The sequence below is a fragment of the Aquarana catesbeiana genome, linkage group LG09 (genome assembly GCF_042186555.1).
Source record: "Aquarana catesbeiana isolate 2022-GZ linkage group LG09, ASM4218655v1, whole genome shotgun sequence".
Taxonomy (NCBI): domain Eukaryota; kingdom Metazoa; phylum Chordata; class Amphibia; order Anura; family Ranidae; genus Aquarana; species Aquarana catesbeiana.
Genome location: NC_133332.1, coordinates 68,041,273 through 68,060,393, shown reverse-complemented (window position 1 = coordinate 68,060,393; position 19,121 = coordinate 68,041,273). Strand labels below are relative to the sequence as shown.

General features: G+C 42.8%; 1 protein-coding gene across 1 annotated transcript; it reads right to left on the bottom strand.

The window, feature by feature from the left end:
• Nucleotides 1-2,710: 2,710 nt before the first annotated feature.
• PSMD8 (proteasome 26S subunit, non-ATPase 8) lies at nucleotides 2,711-18,747 on the bottom strand. The gene is made up of 7 exons (XM_073598703.1): nucleotides 18,540-18,747; nucleotides 12,491-12,563; nucleotides 8,682-8,784; nucleotides 6,788-6,953; nucleotides 6,572-6,672; nucleotides 4,846-4,957; nucleotides 2,711-3,148 (listed from the first exon to the last, which is right to left on the bottom strand). Exons 1-7 carry the CDS (start codon nucleotides 18,666-18,668, stop codon nucleotides 3,011-3,013), a joined length of 822 nt encoding a protein of 273 aa, XP_073454804.1. The 5' UTR covers nucleotides 18,669-18,747; the 3' UTR covers nucleotides 2,711-3,010.
• Nucleotides 18,748-19,121: the final 374 nt, after the last annotated feature.

The window sequence follows — 19,121 nt, the reverse complement described above, 5'->3', positions numbered from 1 at the left end:
CAACAGTTTTCTCATAAATAAGCTAAAGCAGAAAGTGTATTGTTCTATAGAGATTCTTTTTTGAGGTACGAAATGGAGGTGGTGGCCATTCCCTTGATTTTTGGGGTGCATACTATTTTTGGGACAAAAAAAAACTCATGTGTTGGTAACCTTAATTAGCCACTGTTTAGTAAATGGCCTACCTAAGAAAAGGCTCCAGGAGCCTTTTTACCATCACCAGCCATAATGGCCTCTCTGCCTGCAGCCAGAACAGATATCTAACATTCTTCCACCTACACCAAACAGCAAGGACAAATTAACCCATTTGGCAGCGCCAATTGTCAGAATACCCAAACCACACCTTCTTCTGATTGGACGCAGGTGTCACCTGACCAACAATTTTTGAACAGGTTTCTCTGACAAAAACGTTAAAATGAACAATCTGCTTTTGGTTGACCAAAGGGGTACTAACACTGCTCAAAATTTCAGCCGAGCCAGCAAAAATCAGCCGAAAGGTGAGCAGTGTATGGCAAGCTTTAGACCCACTTCCAAAAGAAAGCCTTCTTGCATACTGTACAGTATCCCAGGAAAAGAAATATGGATGGATGGATGGATGATGGAGTTTAAGCTCAGCCGCTGGCCAAATAGAACCCTTATTAAAGTAAAGCTAGAATCAGAGAAGTGTGCAGAAAAGGACGTTTTGACTAAAAAAAGGTAATGTTAAGCACTGTGCAGTGCCAGCTCTAAAGGCTTGAATTAATATTTTAAACAGATAAAAAGGGCCGACAGGTTCTTTTTAAAACAGAGACCTTGTGCGACACTTATGTAAAAGTAAGTAAAAGACTGGGCTGATTTACAAAGACCATCAGAGAACAGGAAACAGCAAATGAATGGGTCTGAATGTGACATGTAAAGAGCAAACTAATTTGCAACCTGTGGGTGAATCTAATTTTGCACATGTGGAACATTATTTGCATATTTCATAGAACATGCATGTGAAGGTTTGCCAGGAAACACAAATAAGTGTAAAATCACATCACATTGCAGACATCATCACTTGCACATTCAATTAAATGTACATCAAGACTGTTCAAAGAGTGGTTCTCCAACTGGTTGGTAAAGACAAACCCCAAATTAATTTGATTACCTCTAGGAAAAAATATTTCAGTGGAGTGGAGAGAAAGTTCAGAGTTCCTATGTCATGAGATCCAGATGTATAAAATTCTGACATTTCTGTAGCTCACAATGGGTTTTAATATTTTTCCCAAATTTGTATAGGATCACACTAAGGCCAGCTCAGAAAACCGTAGAAAAAAAAAAATCTATCTATCTCTTTAGGGTTGTAAGCTCCTGCCCTGTTTTTTAAAAGGTATAAAACCACTGAGCACTCAGCCTCATCCTTGCTAGACCATTTGAGTTACTGACCCAGGAAAAGCATGTGGCCTGTGAAACCAAGACTACTGATACGCATACTTTGCTCAAGATCTGTCAAGACTGAACTAGGGGCAACAGCCCATAATGTGCACTTTTCAAGGGACCTGGTCACAAACCTTAAAACACATGCAGGTAAAAAGCACAAAAAATCATGTTTTTAAAAAAAAAAAAAAACCTTGCAGTATTTTTCCTTTCAATAAAATTACCTTGTATGTACTTGCAATGTGCCTTCAAACTTGCTAAAGAATTTGAACACTTCAGAAAGAGCAAAGACACAGTTCTCCCTCTCTCCTGTTATGTCATAGTCCTCCTATTTTGGGAGTGTAGTTAAAATAACAAACACGTCATACTTACCTGCTCTGTGCTATAGTTTTGCACAGAGAAGCCCTGATCCTCCTCTTCTTGGGTCCTCCACCAGCACTCCTGGCTCTTCCCACCCACCGAGTGCGTGCTTGCTCCTGAACCCAGCTCTGTGTGTCCATAAGACCCCGCTCCCTACTCATTGCCTCTGATTGACAGCAGACGGAGCCAATGGCTCTTACTGCTGTATCTGAGCCAATGAGGAAAGAGAGCCTCGGCTCTCGTGCACATCCCTGGATCGAGATTAGATATGCAATTAGGGGGATCTGCATACAGAAGGTTTTTTTTTAACCTTACTGCATTCTAACCTTCTGCCTTTACAACCACTTTACCTTCTGTGCTGGCCAAACTCCTATGTCCCACCCTTCCCTACATAAATGTTCGTGTAGCTGCCAGGGGAGGAGTGAAGGGGAATAGTATAGACCATGGGTAGGCAACCTTGGCACTCCAGCTGCTGTGGATCTACAGGTCCCAGGAGACATTGCAAGATTGACTACTAGAGGCAGAGGCATAATAGGATTTGTAGTTTCCCCACAGCTGGATGCCAAGGTTGCTTACCCCAGGTATAGAATGTCACATGAGTGACAGCTCAGAGGTGGCTGAGATTACACGGTGGCGCTCTGCAGAAGCCCCAGGGCTTCTGGATATCTACACAAGGGACATGAAAAAAAAACAAAAACAAAAACAAAAAAACACCACATTAAATGCGTATATAATCTTATAAGGTGGAAAATTATGGTCTGGCACCAGTGTCTCTTTAAAAGCTATATTAACAAAAAACACTCATCTATAACCTACCAGCTACACTAGTGTGGTTTCTAATGACCACTAGATGGGGTAATGCATAAACCCTAAAAGCCGGCAAACTCTTAAAAAAGTCACCTACCTTTTTAACTACTTTAGCAACCTGCAAATTTAAAACAAATACTACAAACGGTTTGTATTTTGGCTCCTTTACTGAGCAAAAAGTAACAAATACATGGTTATCGCTTTAGAAACAAAATAATAACTCCTGTGTGCACCAGGTTCCTCACAAATGAAGATTTGCTTTAAGTCACGGTGAAAGGTAAGTTCTCCATCAGTCAGGCCTGGTTGAAGGGTGTTTCCACATTATTTTAGAAAAGATCTCCTGCCCCAACCTAAATTGTCTATAAAATACGAATAAACCCGGTGAGTGAGCAGAGAAGACCAGAAAAGAGAACACAAGTGGGAAGTTGGCTGCGCTGACATCCTGTCTTTATACGATCATCTCCAGCTGGCGAGCGTATTCGATCACTTGCTTGGCTAGTTCTGTGGAAGGGATTGTGGCCTCCTCCGGATTCTGCTGTTGACTGCTGAAACTGTAGTAGTTGTTTGGGCCCAACACCCAGCCGCGCTGTAGACCACAAAAAAAAAAAAAAAATAAATTACAATTTAGGTAAAAAACTGTTTTTGTTTAAGATATCAACCATTAGCCCTACACTAGCTGGGTTTAAAGGAAACAGTATTGTAAAAACACCACATTTCAGTGAACACATCTATGGCTTGCTTGTTCATCTATGCATTTACTGTAGAGAGATCTGCAAATTAGCCACTAGAGGGAGATCTGCATTTTACTGCAATCCAGCTTTCCTTATTAAAAAAGGGAATGTATCAAATACAAAGCAAATGAGATCAGCCTATGGCAGTCAATGTGCGTTACAAAGCTTGGGAAAAAAATAAATAAATACAAAAACTAGTTCAGATACTATGCTTACCACTGCACCAGCAATACTGTGCCACTAAGCTTTGGAGTTGAATGACACACAGCGTGATTCAACCCACTTAATATGGAGGAGAGAGGAAGGGATGGAGATGGAGGAGGGAGGAGGGCTGCCCTATTTGGCATTTAGGATCCATCCACCAAGAAGACGTCAAGGATCTTAACATCATGTGACTGGACTAAAGACACTTAGAAAGAGAATTTTTTTTTTTTTTTGTGTAGTGGTGTTAAAATTGGTGGGTGGAGGGAGAATAAGTCATGAACCAGTGTAGCTGGCCTGTAAAAGGCCAAGTTACACCTGTATTTAGTGGGTAACCTGGTGCAAATGCCTTTCTCCCACTGTCAACCCTGTGATAGTGGTCCTTCTCCCCTGCTGCCGCTGTTACATTTAACAGGAATCAGTGAGTAAATGAACTACAAGTCCTGTCTGCCACAGCAGCAGACAGACTGGTCGTTCTCAATGAACTACGACTGCTTAATCAGCACACCAATAGCTCACTGAATCTTTCTCCAAATGAAAGCATGTACAGAGGTATCGATAGAGAGATAGAGATATATCTATAGAGATATATCTCTATAGATAGATATCAGTTTCCGGTATGGCTCATTTATTAAGCAGAGCATAGCCGTGGAGTCGGCACAATCTGACGCGCTGGATGTACCGTATGTTTTAGGTATAAAAAACTGTGTGTACATGGAGCAGAAACATTTACTCATTACATACTCAGGCTCTACTTTTGTGTTTGTACTTTGATATGTCATCAAATCTGGGTCAACCAACTGACAACACACTTCCAATGTGGTCAATATTTTATAACAATCATTTCAGTAGACCATCTGCTCTGCCTCTAGTAGTTATTCTACATTAAAGGCCATACATAAATTTGTGAAACTCATACATACTGTATCTGGCTAGTAATATTTAGCTCCTAGCTGCTGATCCCCTAGATCAGGGGTCTCCAAACTATCTAAACAAAAGGGCCAGTTTACTCGTTTTTTTCGGGGGGCTGGATTGTGGTCGTGGGAATAAACAGGACATCATTGGTGTCAGTGGGGGGAATGGTGCCCCATAATTGGTGTCAAGTGTCAAGGGAGGGGGGGGGGTCAGTTGTTGAGGTCAGTGGGAGGAAGAAAAAAAAAAAAAAAAGATAAAAAGGCAAGCAAAGGGCCATAACTGCCCCCCGGGCCACAGTTTGGAGGCCCTAGATGATATTTTATGCATCACGCATGATCTCAATACTGCAAAATTCCCTGGCTCTATGCAATTACATCTAGATATTTTTATCAACTAGAATTAGAAAGATCCAGAGGACAAGTAATGTTATAAATACCTTCTTTGCATAATCTGTCATTTTCTTAGGAGTGTTGAAAAATAATATTCTGGTGGCTTCATTAAACAGGATCTTCTCATAGGCCTTCTCAATGCAGCCTGCAATCTCATCCCTGAAATATTAACACATCATCACATCACCGTACAAATTCCAAAGTAAGCCTAGACTTGAGTAACAAAACCATGGGAGAAAGGGCTGAAATACTGACTTCCTTTGATATAGGAAAGGAGTGATGGAAGAGCACAGGGAAGAAGAATATCAGGGGGTGGGGGTATAAGAAGATTAGAGAATTGGTCACTTTACCCCAAATGAGCAATGAATCTTTTGTAGAGTTGATTTTAGAAAAACTTAAAATTAGAACTAGAAAAAAAAAAAAAAATAAATAAAATATAAAAGGGGAGGCAAAAACTTTTTTTCTTATTTTGCATCACTTCCTATTCCATAGCCAAAACAAGAAGTGATAGAAACTCCCTTCAAAGTGAGGGACTCCCCAGTTGTCACAGAACCAGTGTCCCCGTTGGAATATTTCCCTGCTAATACTGAATATTTGGCATTTTTTTTGCCCTTTTAATTTGGATAATAAAAATAAAAACAAATAGAGAGGGTGAATCTGTGACCTCCAAGGTGCAGTATTATTTTTACCTAAACAATTAAAGAGGAATCAATACAAAGCCAGCAAGAACCACAATTTTGACTATATGACTTAAAACTTCCAATTATGATTTAAAACAGGGGTTGAAGTGGTTCTAAAACCAAAAGGTAAGTTAAAAACCTTCCACTACCTGTCTCTGCCCCCCCCGCCTGACTAATTGATCCAGGGATGCGCCCGTCTGCAGCAGCTCTGGTTCTCTCTCTCTGCTTTCACAGAGTCAGAGATGACAGCAGGGACTATTGGCTCCTGCTGCTGTCAATCAAATGCTACAAGGAGAGAGTGGGTGTGTGTGTGTATGTGTATAGACGCACATAGCCTGGCTCAGGAGCGAGCCTGCATGTGTGCCACCATGAGAAGCGTCTTCCTCCTATGGTGGTACAGAAAAGGAGGAGGAGCCAAGATCACCAGCAGGGGACCCCAGAGGAGGTGGTTGAGCCGCTCTGAGGAAGAACGTTGCACAGAGCAGACAAGTATAGCATGTTTGTTATTTATAAAGAGAAAATAAAATAAATCCAGCCTCTGCAAACACTTAACATTTTTACAGTAACAGATCCTCAATGGATTACTGCCACACAGTCAAAGTCCAATCACTGGTAGGCGACTAGGTAGAATTACAAAAGATTAAATAGCTTGGTTTTACTTTACATATAGTTAGGGGGAAAAAAAAAAAAAAAAATTGCAAATTACAATCTGATGGTAAAAAGAAGAGAGCCATCTCTGCCTGGAGGAGACAATGATTATCACTAGTAGCTATAGCAGCCGCTGGTGATAATCGGAAGCAAATCCGGCAGGCTGGTTGTGCCCAAGTTTACTGATCGATCAACTTGGTACATTCAGCCTGCCCATTAATGGTTCGAATCAGCAGGAACCGGTCGTCATTCGAACCGTGTATGGTTGGCCTAAGAGGCAGATTCCAGTCCAAATTCAGGTACTTGCTCTACTTGTAGAGCGGTATTGACCTGTGTCTTATATTTGCCTGAAGCTCAGCTTTAAAGTTGCAGTAATTATTTTGAATAAGGCTGACTGTGTGAAAGCAGAAAAACTAGTACAGTGCAATCCAGATACCCTACTAACCTTATGGTGTCCAGCAGGATGTCAATGAAGAATGTGTAGCTCTCTGCAGGAATGTTTCCTTTGGCCAGAAACACTTTGTTATAACTTCCCTCCATTAAGTACTGAAGAACAGGAAGAGACAGGTTAGAAGTGTGATGGTGCTGGGTACAAGGTGCAGTCTCACATGCAGGGATAACTGCTATAGTTTATTAGGAGAGATGGTAATAACAGGGATACCTGTTCTAAAGACACTGGGTGCTTTATGTACACATTGGCCTGGATATCTTTAGCAGGTAACCGTTCCAGCTCTGTGTGAAACTCGGCCACTCTGTTCTGTGATAATAGGAAGAGGAGGTTCAGTCCGAGCAGCTGGTGTTTATAGGCAGATTCTGGAAGCTCGTCTCTACAACAGCAAAAACAGAACCAACATTAAAAAGATAAAACATGTCAGTATATAACAATGGATAATTTAATTTATCGGATAATTAGATTTAGCACGTCAGGAGTCTGTAAAGAGAATGAAAGACAAAGCACTGGCAGTGAATTTTCTTAGACAAGAAGATTAAAGCCTTGTACAGACTACTATTTTTTTTTTTGGTTGAACAAAACTGACGGCTCAGGTCGGAGATGCTGTACTAACAACCAGATGTTAGTACAACAATCTCCCCTGCTTTGCTATGGTATTCTGACAGGGGACTCCCCCCAGCCAAAACACTCTGGTCAGCGCTCTCAGACATTGGCCGAGAGCACTGACCGGGAGCCGGACGGCGGATTTTTTTTTTTTTTCCGGTCATGACCCTTTAACAAACTGGTAAAATGTACCGGCTGCCATTAAACAGCCCGATATTCGGCCAGTGTGTACTAGGCTTTACGGTTTGTGTATACATGCACAGAGGTGTGTTTCCACTGCCAGCAGCTTACTGCACCCAGAAGTTAAGTTAAGCCAGCCATAGGGGGGGGCCACGGCTGTAGACAATCATCTGCAACTCCCTGGTGCAGAAATACTCTGAATTCTATGCCTTCATTTGCCTGAGCTCTAAATTTGACCTTGCTATGGGTGCGGTTTAAATGCACAGACTATTTTTTGTTTTTTTAAGCAAACCTGTCAAAGACGACCTACGTAGGCCATCGTTGCTGACCTTCTGTAGAAAATGCTAACTGGCCTAATGTTGTGCTGATTGATTAGCTAGCTATAAATGGCTCAGTTGTCTCTAGTAAGCTCGTAGATGGAGGAATCCCCACCATCAATTATTTATTCTGCAGCCGTGGTAGCCAAGGCTGTCTGGTGTTGCCAAACTGACTGCATCTGATAGGATACAGTCACTGTTTGGCTAGGGCAAAAAATCGATTTAAATCTTGAATCGAGTTGAGAGGTCAAATCGATTCAAAATTTAAGCAAATCGATTTTTCTTTTTTTTTTCACCGCGCCGGTCCTGAGGAGCTGCGGGCAGGAGTTTAGGCGAGGCCGCGGCTTTGGCCTAGTCCGCGAGGCCGGACGCCGCGGCCTTGCCTAAAAACTCCTGCCCGCAGCTCCTCAGGACCGCCTCTGACACCGCACCAGTCCTGAGGAGCTGCAGGACAGGAGTTTTTAGGCAAGGCCGCGGCGTCTGGCCTCGCGGACTAGGCCGAAGCCACAGCCTCGCCTAAAAACTCCTGCTCGCAGCTCTTCAGGACCGGCGCGGTGTCCAAAAAAAAACAAAACAAAAAAAAAAAAACCCTCGATTCGATTATCGAGTTTTAAGAAAAATCGCAGATTTTTTTTTTTTTTTAGAAAATCTCCCAGCCCTATGTTTGGCCACCAATTTTCCACCAGGCTCAGTCGATTCTTAAATCTTGTTCTGTCAAACCACCTAATGGCTAGGATTTCAGCAATAGTCTGGGATTTGAGCCATCTATGCCAGCCTTTTTAAGTCAATATCTTGGCGAATCGGCTCGGGTGAGGACATTGGGGGGGGGGGGGGGGGGGGGGGGGATCCCTGGACAAGTAAGTGTCCTTATATTAAAAAAGTCAGCAGCTACAGTATTTTTTGGGGGGGGGGGGGGGGCTCCTCTTTAAAAGGTGCCTGCTGTACAGTCAGGCTTGCTCTTTGTGGGGTTTTTTTTTTAGCAGCATGTGGCAATGTTTTCTTACTTGTAATCAAAGTAATAACACTTCAGCTGTGCCATGTATCTTTCAAATGATGGGATGTCCTTCTTTAGAATACTCCACTGTGCGCCAATCTCCAAAACATCCCCTGTAAACAAAATGGTAGAACTGTAAGCATAAAAAACAACGGCATGAATAATCTCAATCGATTAGGGCAATAATTTGACTAAATCTAAAATAAAATTTCTCTGTGCAGAGAGCAACTCCAATTGTCAATCAACATCAGACCGTCAGCGTTCAGGTCATCAATGGCAGTCCTACAACGATACATGAGCACCCGTCTGGAAATAAACTGATCAACTTCAGGTTATTACTATAGGATCACAGCTGTCTAGTGACACCATATTAATGTATCCCACCTCCCATAAATTGCAGCCCAACTAAACTTTGTATAAATTGGCTAAATGCATTCTATGTGCATCAAAGCAAAAGATGTGCAAAGTTTTATAGGTCCACTTCCTGGAATTAAAAGTAAAAAAAAAAAAAAAAACGTCAAATGCGTGTTAAGTTAATAAAATTTCCTCCTTGGAGCTTCCTTTCGAAATTGACCACTGGCCGCTCTGCTAACATTGCGGTTGTATGCCGCGGGGACCTATAGTATCCTGGAGGAGTATTCTCAATGTGCAACTGCTCAGAGTGCCGCATACACAGTAAAAGCCACACCTCTCCACAGCAGCCGTGTCCCTCTCATGCAGCCTGTGTGTCCCTCTCTGAACAGTATGGATGTAAAGTTTAAAGCGTGAAATTCCACAAGTTCCACTGGGACACACATACAACAGCAATGTAACAGCGCTGCCTGGGGACAATTTAAAATAAATTAAAAAAAAAAAAAAAAAAAAAAAAAAAAAAAGCTACGAGAAGGAAAAAAAAAACCCCATCAAATAAATGCATGTGTGTTATGGTATTTGTATCTGATATAGGAAAACTATTGCTTTATTACCACTTTAAAGAAGCAGCCACAGCTTAATTAGAAAACCTGTCCCCTGCCAACATGCTGAAAAGAAGGATCCATGCTCTCTGTGTGAAAGCTGTGTTCTTTCTGCACTGCCTACTGAGTCAGAACTTAAGCTATCCAATCATTTGGGAGCATGTACCCATTATACAATTGCATGAGCTTTGCCAAAAGCAGAACTATAGGTCTGACCCAGCAGTGAGAAATGCACTGCATCCGGAGCACACAGGAGAACGCGGCCAGCCTTCTGCCATACCGCAACAGTAATAGGGGACCTGTGCGAGTGCACCCACAGACTCCCGCCACCAGATGCAATGCGGCCAAGGATGGAAAGAGGTGGGAGCGGGTCCACTCCTAACACTGCAGAACCCAGGCTACAAGGAAACTGAAGCACAGGTAACAGATCTACCCCCAGGCAGCCACTGAGACATGAATTCACTCCTGCAAAAAGATGGTGCCTACAAACAACATGCTTCCTCCGTCTGGAGGAAACACAAATGACTGGCCATGTTCCTGTAGGACCGCCTTTGAAAGAGCTGAAGGCAGTGCGTTTCCTGTCTCAGTAGGAGGAGCTCCATCTCTGGGGGGCTGTCCTGGAAGACGACTGGGGAAAGCAGGATTTCTACACCAGCTGTGGTTAATTTCTTAAAACACTGCAAGACTTTGTACACCGTTTGTTTTGATATATTTGGAACATACATAGGAAATTTTGGGGTTTGTTTTTTTTTTTTTTTTTAAATATGTGGGACAATGGAGTGCTTGGTTTGCTTTTTGTGTATATAGAAAAAAAAAAAAAAAAAAAAAAAAAAAAAAAAAAAAATGTAAAAACACCTCTTTGCTTAAAATATAAAATGTTTTTTTACACAGTGTATCGCACAAAAGTCACATTTTGGTAAATATTTTATTATATCTTTTCATGTGACAACACTGAAGAAATGACACTTTGCTACAATGTAAAGTAGTGAGTGTACAGCTTGTATAACAGTGTAAATTTGCTGTCCCCTCAAAATAACTCAACACACAGACATTAATGTCTAAACTGCTGGCAACAAAAGTGAGTACACCCCTATATGAAAATGTTCAAATTGGGCCCAAAGTGTCAATATTTTGTGTGGCCACCATTATTTTCCAGCACTGCCTTAACCCTCTTGGGCATGGAGTTCACCAGAGCTTCACAGGTTGCCACTGGAGTCCTCTTCCACTCCTCCATGATGACATCACAGAGCTGGTGGATGTTAGAGACCTTGTGCTCCTCCACCTTCCATTTGAGGATGCCCCACAGATGCTCAATAGGGTTTAGGTCTGGAGACATGCGTGGCCAGTCCATCACCTTTACCCTCATCTTCTTTAGCCAGGCAGTGGTCGTCTTGGAGGTGTGTTTGGGGTTATGTTGGAATACTGCCCTGCGGCCCCAGTCTCCGAAGGGAGGGAATCATGCTCTGCTTCAGTATGTCACAGCACATGTTGGCATTTATGGTTCCCTCAATGAACTGTAGCTCCCCAGTGCCGGCAGCACTCATGCAGCCCCAGACCATAACACTCCCACCACCATGCTTGACTGTAGGCAAGACACACTTGTCTTTGTACTCCTCACCTGGTTGCCGCCACACAGGCTTGTCACCATCTGAACCAAATAAGTTTATCTTGGTCTCATCAGACCACAGGACATGGTTCCAGTAATCACGTCCTTAGTCTGCAGGCTTTCTTGTGCATCATCTGTATGGTCTTGGCCACCGTGCTGTAGCTCAGTTTCAGGGTCTTGGCAATCTTCTAACCTAGGCCACCTTTATGTAGAGCAACAATTCTTTTTTTTTCAGATCCTCAGAGTGTTCGTTGCCATGTTGAACTTCCAGGGACCAGTATGAGAGAGTGAGAGTGATAACACCAAATTTAACACATCTGCTCCCCATTCACACCTGAGACCTTGTAACACTAACGAGTCACATGACACCGGGAAGGGAAAATGGCTAATTGTGCCCAATTTGGACATTTTCACTTAGGGGTGTACTCACTTTTGTTGCCAGCGGTTTAGACGTTATTGGCTGTGTGTTGTTATTTTAAGGGGACAGCAAAGATTCACCGTTATACAAGCTGTACACTCACTACTTTACATTGTAGCAAAGTGTCATCACAAGATATAATAAAAGATTTACAAAAATGCGAGGGGTGTACTCACTTTTGAGAGATGAGAGATATCTCTTTCATCTCTATCTAAATAAAACAGTTGCTGGGATGTTTTTCATAACACAGATACTCTGGAAAATCATTAAGAAGCAGTGCAAGAACAAAAAGATAAAAACAGTAGCCAGCCCCAACCAGATTTACTTCCTGCTGTCCTAAGAGTGGAAGATGCATTTTGATTGGCTACCACAGGTTACTGCAACTGCATTTAACCTAAATGAACTCAACCAAGTTAAAAAGACTACAAAAGACAATTTTATTTGACGTACAAATGTTTTTATCACCACCATTCGAAAAGTTTTGGTTTTAAAAAGGTTTGCTAGGCATACTGAAGCAAACGCCTGTGGAGGGCTGTGTTTACCCACATAGGGATGCACAGGTGTTCCATGCATCCCCACGCATGATGTTAATTTGGACACAGCGCCTCCATAGACACAGACGCTGCCACCAATCAGACATCTGTCTACGTTCAGGGCCGCGCACGCACATGGATGTCAGAATGGGAGCAGCATCATCCATGCAGCCACTGCGTCTCAACTGACATTAATTAACGTGACTCCCTACAAATCTGTGCGTCCTCGTGTGGGTAACCGCAGCACTTCACGGGAGCACTACGTAGTAAACCCCATGTGAACAAGACCTTAAGGCCGAGTGTACTTACTAGCCAAGACAAGCTGCTGTTTGGTCAACTTGGCATCTGTAGTCGGTAAGAAATTTTGCTCCAGGAGAGCCAGCTGTAACAAGAGGAAAAGAAAACACATTAGAGGTCTGTATACCAATGTAAATAACTGGATACATTCGGTTTTCTGGGGGATGCACTTTATTTCTTAAAGTGGTTCTAAAGACAAAAAAGGTTGTAAAAAAGCTAGTGCATTCTCTGCATTAAAGTAAATGTGGAACCCAGAGCTGAACTCTGGGGTAGATGTATACATTTACCTACCGGTAGCACCAGACATGAAGTTACAAAAGCTAATAAGTTATTAAACAACCTGTTCAGCCGCTTATTCCAATGACAGTGACATCACTGCAATTCATAAAAAGCAGCTTAAGCTGAGCACTTGGGAGAAGTATAATGGAGGAGGATGTATCACATATGCTCTTCTCTCAATGCCACCATGAGACATTACCGTTTCCATTATACCACAGAGATTGAAGTGAATGGGCATTAATCTGCATAGCCTGCCAACTGCAGAAGTGGAGGGCTGTAGCAGATCAGGACACCCCTGGCACGCCAGTCACACTATGAGGTCATAGGCGATGGGACAGACCAGGAATCTCCAGGAGTCTAAATCCGGTCATAGATGGTTCAAATAAGATTTAAACCATGTATGTGCAGACTGATTGTAATCAACTTGTCAAATTTTGCATGCGATTATAGCTAGCTGTTTTAATGGCTAGCAATAACCACCGTGTGTCCTCCTGGCAAGGATGACACCCCCGCTGTGAGAACACAATAACTCCGTGGGAGGGATTCCCCTATCAGCACTGTCTGTGCTGATGGAGGAAATCAAGCGATTTTCTTTCCTGCAACCTTTGGCGGCTACGGCTGGCTTAAGACTCCACTACAGTGAGCAGAGACATAATCACCGCTCGCTGAAAACAGGACTACAGCAGGAAAGTGACAAGACCAGTGGCTGCACGCGCAGCTCAGTGTGCATTCGACAGAAAACTGAACAGGTAAGTGTTTTGTTATTGCAAAAGAGGAATAGCATGCCTTATCTGCCATAAAGAGCTACCTGCATGCAGTGTACCAGTTAACTGCTTGCAGATCGCCCCATGCACATATACAGCAATGGGGCGGCCACTCTGTGCTGGATCATATACACACATGTGATACAGCCAAAAGGCAAGTCATAGAGCTGCACAATTAATCGTTAAAAAATCGTGATCTCGATTCACCTCCCCTGACGATCTCTCCTGCTGAGTTTGACGATTCTTTCATATAAAGAAGTGGAGAGATTATCTGCTCACTCAGCTGTCAAAAGAAAACATCCAGGCATTCTGCCAAGTTTAGAACTTGAAACATTGTATCTAACTTCCTTCTTAGATCAAAGGGATAGAACTTCTCTGTGTAAACAAATAACCTGGGCAATCTGCCAAGCTTTAAACAACGTGTAAATGCAGGAAGTTTAACCACTTAAAGTCTAAATCTTTTTCTGACACTTCTTTCTTAAGTTAAAATCAATATTTTTTGCTAAAAAAAATTACTTGGAACCCCCAAACATTAGAGATAATATATATATATATATATATATATATATATATATATATATATATATATATATATATATATATATATATATATTATAATATTTTATAATATGGAATAAAATGGCAATTGCTGCAATATTTTATGTCACACTGTATTTGCCCAGCAGTCTTTCAAATGCAATTTTTTGGGAAAAAATACACTTCAATAAATAAAAAAAAAGAAACAGTAAAGTTAGCGCAATTTTTTTTGTTTTAATGTGAAAGATGATGTTACGCCGCGAGAATCGTGAGAGAATCGTGATCTATCCTCTAAGCAAAAAAATCGTGATTCTCATTTTAGCCAGAATCGTGCAGCTCTAGCAAGTCATATATGGAGCAAATTTATTTCTTGCAAAGAAAGAATCGCTCAATTCCCCCATCAACACAGACAGTGTTGATGTGGGAATCCCTCCTCTTGGATCTCGTCTTGTCCCATCGAGGGAGTGGGCGGGGGAAGTCGTCCCCATCTGGAAAAGACACTGATAGCCGCTAGCAATAGTCGCAAGAGAATCCAGCAGGCTGGTTGTACCCAAGCTGATCGATCAACTTGGTACATTCAGCCTGCCCATAACTGGTTCAAATTATGGCCGGTTCTTGCTGAATGTATGGCCGGCCTAAGGCCTGGTTCACGTCTATGCAGGTTGCGGTTAAAGCATTTTTCCCAGGGAATTTTGCATTTTTGCTACGTGTGTTTTTCATGCATTTTTGGGGAGGTTTCAGTTGTCTTGTGGGAGAAACCAGCAACAACCCAGCAGAAATGCATCAAAAAAAAAAAAAAAAAAAGAGAAGAAGAAGACTACACAAGCACTGCATTTTTTATGCATTTCCACTGAAGCCTAAGAACCCAAAATGCTGCTGAGGGGAGAAAAAAAAAAAAAAAAAAAGAAATCTGACCCTTTCCACAAAAATGCACAGATGTGAACATGATCCAGAAGATACAATGTTAAATGGACTGTAGTTTTTTCTGCAGAACTAAAAAACGCACAAAGAAAAAAAAAAAACACAACATTAGGTGTGAACCAGGCGTAAGGTTCCAGCCAAACCAGCATCACATCATCGCTCCCTCCAGTGTGTGAAAATTTACAACATTTTAATCATTGAAGGCGAGATGTCCTTTAGGGAGGGTATCAGTCCTGTGTCTCTCCTGGATGATCAGTGGGTGGCGGCGGAGAGCCATTGGCCAGCACCCGCTGATCGCCTTCTGCTGTGACATCGGAAGTGGCGTGATGGTGGCGAGCACATCCCTACCCGAAAGTTCGGAATGAATATAATATATACAAACACACACTGTGATTCTGCACAGAATGGCTGCCCTGTAGCAGTAATTTGTTAAGGGGCGGTGGGGAAGTGGTTAATATGCCTTTACCGTGCGTCAAACAACTTGCATTAATGCTTTAGGCACGTTTGTTAAGCATCAGTATTTTGAACAAAGGCTTAGAGAGGGTTATAACCCCCCCCCCCCTTTTTTTTTTACCATCTGCGTCCCACTGGAGAGATTTCCCCTCACTTCCTGTCCCATAGCCAAAACAGGAATTGAAAGCAAATCCCTCCAAAGTGAGGGGAATCCCTGGCTGCCACCAAAACTAGTGTCTTCAATGGAAGATTCCCCCTCTATTCCTGTTCTGGTGACCACCCAAATCTGGGATTTTCTTGTACTCTGTGATAACAGCCACCAGGACTAATTGAGAGGGTGAATCTCTCCAACATGGGAAAAGATCTATACAGTATAGGGAGGCAACGCTATTAAGGATCCAAGATTCTTCCATGAGCCAAATCAATTTCCTGCCCTGGAGACTGGACCCTTTTCCTCTACTTGTTTTCTTGGGCACCTCCAGCCTCTGGAGCCTATGAGAGGAGACCCAACCACTGGAAGTTTTGCCTCCACCAATAGGAGTCGCCTACATCACACAGGCAGTGATGTAGACACCCAAAGGAGGGCCCCCCGGAGGTAAACAGAAGAGAGGATTGTTTTCATATACATAAAATTGGCATTTGGACTTTGCTCATATCCTGGTGTTGGGTATTAACCTGTTGCCATCCAGGTAAACACACTCACCGGCCACTTTATTAGGTACACCTCGCTAGTACCGGGTTGGACCCCCTTTTGCCTTCAGAACTGCCTTCATTCTTCGTGGCACAGATTTAACAAGGTGTTGGAAACATTCCTCAGGGATTTTGGTCCATATTGACATGATAGCATCACGTAGTCGCTGCAGATTTATCGGCTGCACATGCATGATGCGAATCTCCCATTCCACCACATCCCAAAGGTGCTCTATTGGATGAGATCTGGTGAGTGTGGAGGACATTGGAGTACAGTGATCTCATTGTCATGTTCAAGAAACCAGTGGTGAGATGATTTGATCTTTGTGACATGGTGCATTATCCTGCTGGAAGGAGCCATCAGAAGATGGGTACACTGTAGTCATAAAGGGATGGACATGGTCAGCAACAATACTCAGGTGGGCCGTGGAGTTTAAATGATGCTCAATTGGTACTAAAGGAGCCCAAAGTGTGCCAAGAAAATATCCCCCACACCATTACACCACCAGCCTGAACCATTGATACAAGCCAGGATGGATCCATACTTTCATGTTGTTTACACCAAATTCTGACCCTACAATATGAATGTCTCAGATAAAATTGAGACTCATCAGACCAGGCAACGTTTTTTCAATCTTCTATTGTCCAATTTTGGTGATCCTGTGTGAATTGTAGCCTCAGTTTCCTGTTCTTAGTCGACAGGAGTGGCACCCGGTGTGGTCTTCTGCTGCTGTAGCCCATCTGCTTCAAGGTTCGATGTGTTGTGTGTTCAGAGATGGTATTCTGCATACCTTGGTTGTAACGAGTGGTTATTTGAGTTACTGTTCCCTTTGTATCATCTCAAACCAGTAATGGTGTACAGTAGGGGGCGCTAGAGACCTGAAAACATATGTATCTGCCAATAGATACACGCACTAACTATATCAACCACAGTGGATTAAATAGTGCTGTTTGTGCTAAACTGAAATTATATCAAATACATAGTTTATAATAAAAATAAAATATAAAGAATGAAGTGAAAAGTGATATTAAAATCAACAAAATTCTTAGTGCAAGTGTGATAAATGAAATCGTGATGTTTGATTGTCCCAATCCATTGAAAAGATCAATCCATTGAAAATGGATTCAATGGATTGGGACAATCAAACATCACGATTTCATTTATCACACTTGCACTAAGAATTTTGTTGATTTTAATATCACTTTTCACTTCATTCTTTATATTTTATTTTTATTATAAACTATGTATTTGATATAATTTCAGTTTAGCACAAACAGCACTATTTAATCCACTGTGGTTGATATAGTTAGTGCGTGTATCGATTGGCAGATACATATGTTTTCAGGTCTCTAGCGCCCCCTACTGTACACCATTACTTATTTGATTGTTTTATTTAAATTAGGGGAGCAGCTTGTATTTGTAACTTTTTGTGTTTTTTGTGTGTTATTCACACTTACCATATTTATTTATTAATTTTTCCATATTTATTATCACGGGCGCGAAAGTATTGTCTATTTATCATCTCAAACCAGTCTGCCCATTCTCCTCTGACATCAACAAGGCATTTTCCTCCACACAACTGCCGCTCACTGGATATTTTCTTTTTTTTGGACCACTCTCTGTAAATCCTAGAGATGGTTGTGTGTAAAAATCCCAGTAGATCAGCAGTTTTTGAAATACTCAAATCAGCCCATCTGGCACCAACAACCATGCCACCATGTTCAAAGACACTTAAATCCCCTTCTTTCCCATTCTGATGCTCAGTTTGAACTTCAGCAAGTCGTCTTCACCACGTCTAGATGCCACCATGTGATTGACTGATTAGCAATTTGTATTACCAAGGAATTGAAGAGGTGTACCTAATAAAGTGGCCGGCGGGTGTAGATGGTGGTAAATAGGGTGGGCTCTAAGACACACACACTATACATAGTCACGGGACGGGTAGTTGAGGTTTCTGTAGTGAAGGCGCCCTCAGAGCGCAGTGACCAGGCTGTCAAGGTGCCGGTAGGCCCGGTCATGTGACCATTATGACAGTCTATCACCAGGGTCATGTGATCAGACCCCAGGTAAGGGGATCATTCATACAAACATAGAGGTGGAGGAGGGGAGGTGAGCAGCGCCATCCAATCTCATTTACAGGAATGACAGCAATCCTGAGCCGCCTGTTTGATGTTCCATATTACTGGGAGGGATGGGGGGTGCTGAGCTCACAGTACAACCCAGCTGATGAGTGTCCCTTCATGTCTGTGAGCCCCTTAGGGTGGGGGTTTAGTTTACTGGACATACAATGCTTTGTGTACATGTATATTAGGCCCCTCCCCCATCATACTACACAGGTGCTGAGTGGGATCTGAGTATGTGTGACCACACAAGTACTGAGCTGTGCCCCCCTCTGTGATCAGCCCTCAATGCTCACCTTCAGCTTGCCCAGCACATCTCCGCACTTGCCCAGGTTGGGGCTCTTCTTATTCCACTCCGCCTTCAGCTGTTCATACATGGCGGCGACCTGCCTGATCCCTGCTCCGTCCGCCCCGTTCACCGCCATCTCTACAATGAATCGGCAACTGCAGGACAAGGCATGCCGCAACCGTACGTCATCCCGTACTCGCTCTACGTCCTTGCGTCACGTCCGCCCGGCTCGGCGCGGCCATTTTAAGAAAGGGCAGCTGAGGAAACCCGCCTCAGTTCTTCGCAAGTTTGCCGCCAGGTGCGCCTACACATTGCAAAAACAGTGTAACGAAGGATTTATGAGCCCGCGCAGAATAGACCTTCGCTCGCTTTTCAGCCACTTAGGTTGCTGCCAGTAATCAGCTCATAGGTTGGGGGTGCTGACGATTTCCTCAACAAAGATGGCCGCCTTGGTTGTTTATAAGAGGCGGCGTCTGAGGGAGGAGTTCTGTGCGTGGGAGGAGCAGCTAGTTGCCAGGTACTGGCACCAAATTGTATCTAAGGACTGAGTTCACTGCCATGATGAACAAATAGCAGAGGCTGTATACTT

Coding starts and splice junctions, on each gene's coding strand:
- PSMD8 (XM_073598703.1), bottom strand. CDS start 18,668: ATGGCGGTGAACGGGGCGGACGGAGCAGGGATCAGGCAGGTCGCCGCC. Junction 8,785..12,490: donor ACAGCAGCTTGTCTTGGCTA/GTAAGTACACTC, acceptor TTTTGTTTACAG/GGGATGTTTTGGAGATTGGC. Junction 6,954..8,681: donor TGTTATTACTTTGATTACAA/GTAAGAAAACAT, acceptor TTGCTGTTGTAG/AGACGAGCTTCCAGAATCTG.